The 11,043-nt window shown below is 54.3% G+C and overlaps 1 protein-coding gene across 1 annotated transcript; it reads right to left on the minus strand.

Moving 5' to 3' along the window:
* Nucleotides 1-279: 279 nt before the first annotated feature.
* SMG9 (SMG9 nonsense mediated mRNA decay factor) lies at nt 280-10,139 on the minus strand (the record flags this gene model as incomplete). Its single annotated transcript, XM_057413744.1, has 8 exons — nt 10,028-10,139; nt 8,736-8,848; nt 7,781-7,892; nt 6,004-6,099; nt 4,954-5,039; nt 3,878-3,978; nt 1,717-1,824; nt 280-399 (listed from the first exon to the last, which is right to left on the minus strand). Coding segments are annotated over exons 1-8 (796 nt in total), but the record flags the coding sequence as incomplete, so codon positions are not given.
* Between the last annotated feature and the right edge of the window lie 904 nt (nt 10,140-11,043).

Here is an 11,043-nt window from a genome sequence, read left to right on the forward strand (position 1 = left end):
CTCTATGGGGCTCATAGGGCTCTATAGGGGTCCATAGGGGTCTATGGGGGTTCATAAGGGTCTATGGGGCTCTATGGGGGTCCATAGGGGTCTATGGGGCTCTATGGGGGTCCATAGGGGTCTATGTGGCTCTATGGGGGTCCATAGGGGTCTATGGGGCTCTATGGGGTCCATAGGGCTCTATGGGGCTCTATGGGGGTCCATAGGGGTCTATGGGGCTCTATGGGGGTCCATAGGGGTCTATGGGGCTCTATGGGGCCCATAGGGCTCTATGGGGACTTACCAGGGCGGGGGGGGGCTCCTCATCGCCCTCCATGGGGGGCAGCAGGAACAGGTTCACGTCGGCCTCGGGGGGCCCCTCGGGGAGCCCCGGCACCACCTCCCGGGGGCACAGGGACCCTGCGGGACCCATAGAGACCCATAGAGACCCATAGAGACCCATAGAGACCCATAGAGACCCATAGGGACCCATAGAGACCCATAGAGAGCCATAGGGACACATAGGGACCTATAGGGACCCATAGGGACACATAGGGACCCATAGAGACCCATAGGGACCCATAGGGAACCATAGAGACCCATAGGAACCCATAGAGACCCATAGGGACCCATAGGGATCCATAGAGACCCCATTGCCCCCCTTTACCCCCATGGCACCCATTCCCCCCATTGACACCCATTGACACCCATTGACACCCGTTGGCACCCATTGGCTCCCATTGACCCCGATTGACTCCCATTGACTCCATTGACCCCCACTGACTCCCATTGACCCCCATTGACTCCCATTGACTCCCATTGACCCCCATTGACTCCCATTGACTCCCATTGACCCCCATTGACTCCCATTGACTCCCATTGACCCCCATTGACTCCCATTGACCTCCATTGACTCCCATTGACCCCCATTGACACCCATTGACTCCCATTGACTCCCATTGACCCCCATTGACTCCCATTGACTCCCATTGACCCCCATTGACTTCCATTGCCCCCCATTGCCCCCCATTGACTCCCATTGATCCCATTGACTCCCATTGCCCCCCATTGACTCCCATTGACTCCCATTGACCCCGATTGACTGACCCCGATTGACTCCCATTGACTCCCATTGATCCCCATTGATCCCCATTGACCCCCATTGACCTCCATTGACTCCCATTGCCCCCCATTGCCCCCCATTGACTCCCATTGACTCCCATTGACCCCCATTGACCCCCATTGACCCCCATTGACTCCCATTGCCCCCCATTGACTCCCATTGCCCCCCATTGCCCCCCATTGACTCCCATTGATCCCATTGACCCCCATTGACCCCAATTGATTCCCATTGACCCCCATTGACCTCCATTGCCCCCCATGGACTCCATTGCCCCCCATTGCCCCCCATTGACCTCCATTGACTCCCATTGATCCCCATTGATCCCCATTGACCCCCATTGACCTCCATTGACTCCCCCCCATTGACCCCCATTGACCCCCATTGACCCCCCCCATTGACCCCCCCCATTGCTCCCCATTGTTTCCATTGCCCCCCCATTGACTCCCCCCCCCATTGACCCCCATTGACCCCCATTGACCCCAATTGATTCCCATTGACTCTCTCCTATTGCCCCCCATTGCCCCCCATTGCCCCCCATTGACTCCCATTGACCCCCATTGACTCCATTGCCCCCCATTGCCCCCCATTGCCCCCCATTGCCCCCCATTGCTCACCGCGGTACTTCAGGTGCGAGTGCGCCATCACCCGTTGCAGGAGCCGCTGCATTTGCCGGAGGCGCCGGGGCCGGAAGGAGCCGGGACCGGCCCGGGTCTGCACGAACACTGGGGGGGGGGGGGGCACTTATGGGGTGCTATGGGGGTCTATGGGGCTCTATGGGGTCTCTATGGGGCTCTATGGGTCTCTATGGGGCTCTATGGGGTCTCTATGGGGCTCTATGGGGTCTCTATGGGGGTCTCTATGGGGCTCTATGGGGCTCTATGGGGGCTCTATGGGGCTCTATGGGGGTCTATGGGGCTCTATGGGGTCTCTATGGGTCTCTATGGGGCTCTATGGGGTCTCTATGGGGCTCTATGGGTCTCTATGGGGTCTCTATGGGGTTCTATGGGTCTCTATGGGGTCTCTATGGGGTCTCTATGGGGCTCTATGGGGTCTCTATGGGGCTCTATGGGTCTCTATGGGGTCTGTATGGGGCTCTCTGGGGTCTCTATGGGGCTCTATGGGGTCTCTATGGGGCTCTATGGGTCTCTATTGGGCTCTATGGGTCTCTATGGGGTGTCTCTATGGGGCTCTATGGGGTCTCTATGGGGCTCTATGGGGCTCTATGGGTCTCTATGGGGCTCTATGGGGTCTCTATGGGTCTCTATGGGGCTCTATGGGGTCTCTATGGGGCTCTATGGGGTCACTATGGGGCTCTATGGGTCTCTATGGGGTCTGTATGGGGCTCTCTGGGGTCTCTATGGGGCTCTATGGGGTCTCTATGGGGCTCTATGGGGGTCTATGGGTCTCTATGGGGTGTCTATGGGGGTCTATGGGGCTCTATGGGGTCTCTATGGGTCTCTATGGGGCTCTATGGGGCTCTATGGGTCTCTATGGGGTCTCTATGGGGTTCTATGGGTCTCTATGGGGTCTCTATGGGGTCTCTATGGGGTCTCTATGGGGCTCTATGGGTCTATGGTCTCTATGGGTCTCTATGGGGTCTGTATGGGGCTCTCTGGGGTCTCTATGGGGCTCTATGGGGTCTCTATGGGGCTCTATGGGGATCTATGGGTCTCTATGGGGTGTCTATGGGGGTCTATGGGGCTCTATGGGGTCTCTATGGGTCTCTATGGGGCTCTATGGGGCTCTATGGGTCTCTATGGGGTCTCTATGGGGCTCTATGGGGCTCTATGGGGTCTCTATGGGGCTCTATGGGGTCTCTATGGGTCTCTATGGGGTCTCTATGGGTCTCTATGGGGGCTCTATGGGGTCTCTATGGGTCTCTATGGGGCTCTATGGGGGCTCTATGGGTCTCTATGGGGTCTCTATGGGGCTCTATGGGGCTCTATGGGGTCTCTATGGGGCTCTATGGGGCTCTATGGGTCTCTATGGGGTCTCTATGGGTCTCTATGGGGTCTCTATGGGGCTCTATGGGGCTCTATGGGGTCTCTATGGGTCTCTATGGGGTCTCTATAGGTCTCTATGGGGTTGCTATGGGGTTTCTATGGGGCTCTATGGGGCTCTATGGGGATCTATGGGGTCTCTAAGGGGATCTATGGGGATCTATAGGTCTCTATGGGGTCTCTATATGGCTCTAGAGGCTCTATGGGGTTCCTATGGGGCTTCTTGGAATGTCTATGGGTCTCTATGGGGATCTATGGGGGCTCTATGGGGTATCTATTGGTGTCTATGGGGCTCTATGGGGTCTCTCTGGGGTCTCTAGGGGTCCCTAGGGGTCTCTATAAGCTGTATGGGGTCTCTATGGGGTGTCTATGGGTTGTCTATGGGGTGTCTATAGGGCTCTATGGGTCTCTATGGGGTCTCTTTATGGCTTTAGGGGCTTTATAGGGTTTCTATGGGGGTTCTATGGGGCTGTATGGGTCTCTGTGGGGTCTCTATGGGTCTCAATGCTGTCTATGGGTCTTTATGGGGCCCTATGGGTCTCTGTGGGTTCCTATGGGGTCTCTATGGGTCTCTATGGGTCCCTATGGGTCTCTATGGTTCTCTATGGGTCTCTATGGGTCTCTATGGGTCTCTATGGGTCTCTATGGGTTTCTATGGGTCCCTATGGGTCTCTATGTGTCTCTATGGGTCTCTATGGGTCTCTATGGGTCTCTATGGGTCTCTATGGGTCCCTATGGGTCTCTATGGGTCTCTATGGGTCTCTATGGGGCTCACCCAGATGGGGGTAGTATTCCGAGGGCTCCTCAGCACCGGCGCTGGGCTCGTGCCCAGGGGAGGGGGTCGAAGGCTTCACCATCTCGGCCGTCTGCAGGAACCTGGGGGGCAGAGACCCCATAGGGGCTATGGGGGGGGGGTAATGGGGGTAATGGGGTAATGGGGGTAATGGGGGTAATGGGGTAATGGGGGTAATGGGGGTAATGGGGGTAATGGGGGTAATGGGGGTAATGGGGGTAATGGGGTAATGGGGGCAATGGGGGTAATGGGGGTAATGGGGGTAATGGGGGTAATGGGGTAATGGGGGTAATGGGGGTAATGGGGGCAATGGGGTAATGGGGGCAATGGGGGCAATGGGGGTAATGGGGGCAATGGGGGCAATGGGGCAATGGGGGTAATGGGGGTAATGGGCTATGGGGTCTCTATGGGGTCGCTATGGGTCTCTATGAGTCTCTATGGGGTCTCAATGGGGCACTATGGGTCTCTATGGGTCTCTATGGGGTCTCTATGGGGTCTCTATAGGTCGCCATGGGTCTCTATGGGTCTCTATTGGTTGCTATGGGGTCTCTATGGGGTCGCTATGGGTCTCTATGAGTCTCTATGGGGTCTCAATGGGGCACTATGGGTCTCTATGGGGCTCTATGGGGTCTCTATGGGGTCTCTATAGGTCGCCATGGGTCTCTGTGGGTCTCTATGGGTTGCTATGGGGTCTCTATGGGGTCGCTATGGGTCTCTATGGGTCGCTATGGGTCGCTATGGGTCGCTATGGGTCGCTATGGGTCTCTATGGGTCTCTATGGATCTCTATGGGTCGCTATGGGTCTCTATGGGTCTCTATGGGTCGCTATGGGTCTCTATGGGTCTCTATGGGTCGCTATGGGTCTCTATGGGTCTCTATGGGTCGCTATGGGTCTCTATGGGTCTCTATGGGTCGCTATGGGTCTCTATGGGTCTCTATGGGTCGCTATGGGTCGCTATGGGTCTCTATGGGTCGCTATGGGTCTCTATGGATCTCTATGGGTTGCTATGGGTCTCTATGGGTCTCTATGGGTCGCTATGGGTCGCTATGGGTCTCACCGGTAGAGGCCGAGGTCCGTGAACCAATCCTGCACGAGCAGCACCACGTGGCAGACGGTGAAGAGGAAGGCGGCGATCTGCAGAGACTGCCCCACACGTGTGGGGCGGGGGACGTGGGTCAGCACCCACCCACCCCATAGCACCCATAGCACCCATTGACACCCATTGACACCCATTGACACCCATTGACTACCATTGACACCCATTGACACCCGTTGGCACCCATTGGCACCCTTTGGCTCCCATTGACACCCATTGACTCCCATTGACTCCCATTGACACCCATTGGCACCCATTGGCACCCATTGACTACCATTGACACCCATTGGCACCCATTGACGCCCATTGACACCCGTTGGCACCCATTGGCTCCCATTGACTCCCATTGACACCCACTGACACCCATTGACTCCCATTGGCACCCATTGACACCCATTGGCACCCATTGACACCCATTGGCACCCATTGGCTCCCATTGACACCCATTGGCACCCATTGGCACCCATTGGCTCCCATTGACACCCATTGGCACCCATTGACACCCATTGACGCCCATTGACACCCATTGGCACCCATTGGCACCCATTGGCACCCATTGGCACCCATTGGCTCCCATTGACACCCATTGGCACCCATTGGCACCCATTGGCACCCATTGACCACCATTGACCCCCATTGACACCCATTGACCCCCCTATTAGCCCCTAATTAATCCCCTCCAATCAATTAATGCCAATTAATGACCTCCCAATCAACCCCCATATGCCCCTTATTACCCTTAATTACCCCTAAAGAACCACCCCTAATTAATTACTAATTAATCGCTATTATTAATAGCTATTAATTGCTAATTAATAGCTATTATTAATGACTAATAACCATTAATTCATCACATCATTAATTGCTTCCCATTATCCTATTCCCCCTCATTAATTACTTCTAATTCCACTCCCCACAGCCCTCTTGCAGCCCTTCCCCCCCCCAAAATTAGGGCTAATGAGCGCTAATTAATGGCTAATTAATGGCTAATGAGCCTCGTTAATGGCAGACCTGCATCTCGACGTAGGTGTGGGGCAGCCCGTACTCGGGGGGCAGCTTCCGGTCGTTATTAATGAGGTGATCGAGGAGGGCCGGGCTGAGCAGGGGCTGGAATTAAGGAGCTTCATTAGCGCTAATGAGGGCTATTAATGAGCTTCATTAGCATTAATTAGGGCTGTTAACGAGCTTAAACAGCGCTAAGGATGGTTTATTAGGGCTATTAATGAGCTTAGTTAGTGTTAAGGAGAGGGTATTAGGGCTATTAATGAGCATAATTAGCGTTAATGAGAGATTATGAGGTCTATTAACGAGCTTAATTCGCGCTAATGAGGGGTTATTAGTGCTATTAATGAGCTCATTACTGTTAATGAGGGATTAGTAGGGCTATTAAAGAGCTTAATTAGTGTCAATGAGAGGGTATTAGGGATATTAATCTTAATTTGCGCTATTGAGGGATTATTAGGGCTATTAATGAGCTCATCAAGGGTAATGAGGGGTTATTAGGGCTATTAATGAGCTCATTGGGGTAATGAGGGATTATTAGGGCTATTAATAAGCTCATTAGCGCTAATTACCGCTATGAATGAGCCCATTGGGGTTAATTACTGCTTTTAATGAGCCCATTGGTATTAACTGACGCTATTAATGGCCTCATTAGCGCTCATTTACGCTATTAATGACCTCATTAACGGCATTAAAGACCTCATTAGCCCTAACAAACGCTATTAATGACCTCAATAGCGCTCTTAATGACCTCATTAGCACTAATAAATGCTATTAATGACCTCATTAGCACTAATTACAGCTACTAATGAGCCCATTGGGGTTAATTAACGCTATTAATGAGCCCATTGGGGTTAACTCTATTAATGGCCTCATTAGCGCTAATAAATGCTATTAATGACCTCATAAACGCTATTAATGACCTCATTAGTGCTAATAAATGCTATTAATGACCTCGTTAGCGTTAATTACTGCTATTAATGTGGCCATTGGCATTAATTAATGCTATTAGTGACCTCATTAGCGCTATTAATGACCTCATTAGTGGTAATAAACGCTATTAATGACCTCATTAAGGGTAATTAATGCTATTAATGAGCTCATTAGCGCTATTAACAACCTCATTAGGGGCAATTAATGTTACTAATGACCTCTTTAACGCTAGTTACGCTAGTAATAACCTTATTAGGGGTAAATAATGCTATTAATGACCTCCTTAAGGGTAATTAATGCTATAAATGACCTCATTAGCGCTATTAATGACCTCATTTGGAGTAATTAATGCTAATAATGACCTCATTAGCGCTATTAATGACCTCATTTGGAGTAATTAATGCCACTAACGACCTCATTACCGCTATTACTGACCTCATTAGCGCTAAGAAATGCTATTAATGACCTCATTAGGGGTAATTAATGCTACTAATAACCTCATTAGCGCTATTAATGACCTCATTAGGGGTAATTAATGCTATTAATGACCTCATTAGCGGTAATAAACGCCATTAATGACCTCATTAGTGGTAATTAATACTATTAATGAGCTCATTAGCGCTATTAATGACCTCATTAGAGGTAGTAAACGCTATTAATGACCTCATTAGGGGTGATTAATGCTATTAATGAGCTCATTAGCGCTATTAATGACCTCATTAGCAGTAGTAAATGCTATTAATGACCTCATTAGCGGTAATAAACGCTATTAATGACCGCATTAGGAGCAATTAATGCTATTAATGACCTCATTAGGGGTAATTAATGCCCTTAACGAGCGCGCTGGGGGTACCTGGGTGTCGAGGAAGACCACGCGCTCCTGGGTGATGAAGAAGTCGATGCCCCCGGTCTGGCTCCCCCCCCGCTCCCGCAGCTCCGGGCCCTGGGGCCGGAACACGAAGGACCTGGGGGGACCCATAGAGACCCATAGAGCCCCATAGACACAGCCTGGACCCATAGAGCCCCATAGAGCCCCATAGACACAGCCCAGCCCCATAGAGCCCCATAGACACAGCCCAGCCCCATAGAGCCCCATAGACACAGCCCAGCCCCATAGACACAGCCTGGACCCATAGAGCCCCATAGACACCCCATAGCCCCACATAGCTACCCCATAGCCCCCCATAGACACCCCATAGAGCTCCATAGCCCCCCACAGCTACCCCATAGCCCCCCATAGCTACCCCATAGCCCCCCATAGACACCCCATAGCCTCCCATAGACACCACATAGCCCCCCATAGCTACCCCATAGCCCCCCATAGACACCCCATAGAGCTCCATAGCCCCCCATAGACACCCCATAGAGCCTTTTATACCCCCCATAGACACCCCATAGACACCCCATAGACCCCCATAGACCCCCCACAGACCCCCATAGACCACCATAAACCCCATAGACCACCATAGACACCCCATAGACACCCCATAGACACCCCATAGAGCTCCATAGCCCCCCATAGACACCCCATAGAGCTCCATAGCCCCCCATAGACACCCCATAGAGCTCCATAGCCCCCCATAGACACCCCATAGACACCCCATAGCCCCCCATAGACACCCCATAGAGCTCCATAGCCCCCCATAGCGCCCCATAGACACCCCATAGAGCTCCATAGCCCCCCATAGACACCCCATAGACACCCCATAGCCCCCCATAGACACCCCATAGCCCCCCATAGACACCCCATAGAGCTCCATAGCGCCCCACAGACACCCCCCATACCCGCCCCATAGCTCCCCCCATACCGTGGGTCCTCATCGGGCTGATTGGCCGCCAGCAGCGAGAGCAGCGTGGACTTCCCGGTGCCCTGCAGCCCCAGCGCCCCCACCACCAGCACGTCCGTCTGCTCCAGCAGGAACTGGGCCAATCACAGCGCGCCACCGCACTAAGACACGCCCCCCTCGGGCCCTAAACCACGCCCCCCTCTCCCCCCCTGTGGGGCTGAGCCAGCCCCATCATGGGGCTGAAGCCACGCCCCATTTAAGCCCCGCCCAGTCACAATAAGCCACGCCCATTCACATCAAGCCACGCCCATTCACATTAAGCCACGCCCATTCACAATAAGCCACGCCCATTCACATTAAGCCACGCCCATTCACATCAAGCCACGCCCATTCACATTAAGCCACGCCCATTCACATCAAGCCACGCCCATTCACATCAAGCCCCTCCCTGAGCCATCCCCATCATGGGGCTGAAGCCACGGCCCCAAGCGGCCTAAGCCACGCCCCATTTAAGCCCCGCCTATTCGCTCTAAGCCCCGCCCATTCACATCAAGCCACGCCCATTCATTTCAACCCCCGCTCATTTGCTCTAAGACCCGCCCTTTTAAGTCACACCTCCACTGCACTAAGCTCCGCCCATCTAGTCTGAGCCACGCCCCCTTGCGCTGCAAACCACGCCCCCTTTAAGCCCCGCCTATTCACCTCAAGCCCCGCCCATTCGCTCCAAGACCCGCCCTTTTAAGCCCCGCCTCCATTGCACCCATCTAGTCTAAGCCACTCCCCCGCGGGCCATAAAACACGCCCCCCCCTTGGACCCAAGCCCCGCCCCCCTTCCCATAGACCACGCCCCCTTCCCAAGCTCCTCCTCCTCTACCTTAAGCCCCGCCCCTTCCCCTAAGCCCCGCCCTTTAAAACCCCTCTCCCTTCCCTCGGCCCCCACCCCAAACCCCGCCCCCTTTCCCTTAAGCCCCACCCCCTTCCCATAGACCACGCCCCATTCCCAAGCTCCTCCCCCTCTACCCTAAACCCCCCCCTTCCCCCTTTAAACCCCCTTCCCCCTTTAAACCCCTCTTCTTTCCCCCTACCCCAAACCCCGCCCCCTTTCCCTTAACCCCGCCCCCTTCTTATAGGCCACGCCCCCATTCCCAAGCCCCGCCCCTTCCCCATAAGCCCCATCCCTTCCCCATAAGCCCCTCCCCTTCCCACCCCCCTTTAAACCCCTCTTCTTTCCCCCTACCCCAAACCCCGCCCCTTTTCCCTTAACCCCGCCCCCTTCCCGTAGGCCCCGCCCCCCCATAGGCCCCGCCCCACACCTCTAGGGCGCTGTCGCACCAGTTCATCTGCTCGTCCACCAGTTTGATGCTGCTCTTCATCTTCTCGGGCGCCGCCAGCCGGGATTGGCCGGCCACGGCTGCGAGGGGCGGGGCCAAGCTTGGACACGCCCCCTTCCATAGATGGAGCCCCACACCCCCTTAGCCCCGCCCTCTTCCCCCCGTATATGGATGCCCCCCTAGCCCCGCTACTTAGCCTTATGCCATATATGGGCACGCTTAGCCCCGCCCCCTTCCCCCATATAAGGACACCCCCTAGCCCCGCCCCTTAGCCTTACTCCATATATGGGCACGCTTAGCCCCGCCCCCTTCCCCTTATCCCATATATGGACACCCCCTAGACCCACCCCTTAGCCTTATCCCATATATGGACACCCCCTAGCCCCGCCCCTTAGCCTTACCCCATATATGGGCACGCTTAGCCCCGCCCCCTTCTCCTTATCCCATATATGGACACCACTTTAACCCCGCCCCTCTCTTAGCCACTCCCACTCTCCTTTACCCACTCCATATATGGACACCCCATAGCCCATAACCCTAAGCCACCTTTAGCCCCTCCCCTTCCCCTATAAACCCCCCTTAGCCCCTCCCTATGCCCATATAAGGTTTTTTAGCCCCTCCCCTTCCCATATAAGCTCCCTTTAGCCCCTCTCCATGCCCATATAAGGCAATTTAAGCCCCGCCCCTTTCCATATAAGGTCCCTTTAGCCCCTCCCCTTCCCACACAAACCCCCTTTAGCCCCTCCCCTGCCCATATAAGCCCCATTAAGCCCCGCCCCTTTCCATATAAGGCCCCTTTAGCCCCTCCCCTTCCCATATAAGCCCCCTTTATCCCCTCCCCATGCCCATATGAGGCCCCTTTAGCCCCACCCCCTGCCCATATAAGGCAATTTAAGCCCCTCCCCATGCCCATATAAGGCAATTTAAGCCCCTCCCCATGCCCATATAAGGTAATTTAAGCCTCTCCCCATGCCCATAGAAATTAATTTAAGCCCCTC

Source organism: Pezoporus wallicus, unplaced genomic scaffold, assembly GCF_028554395.1.
Source record: "Pezoporus wallicus isolate ANWC-B61680 ecotype Strahan unplaced genomic scaffold, APGP_CSIRO_Pwel_v1 contig_12571, whole genome shotgun sequence".
NCBI classification, from domain to species: domain Eukaryota; kingdom Metazoa; phylum Chordata; class Aves; order Psittaciformes; family Psittacidae; genus Pezoporus; species Pezoporus wallicus.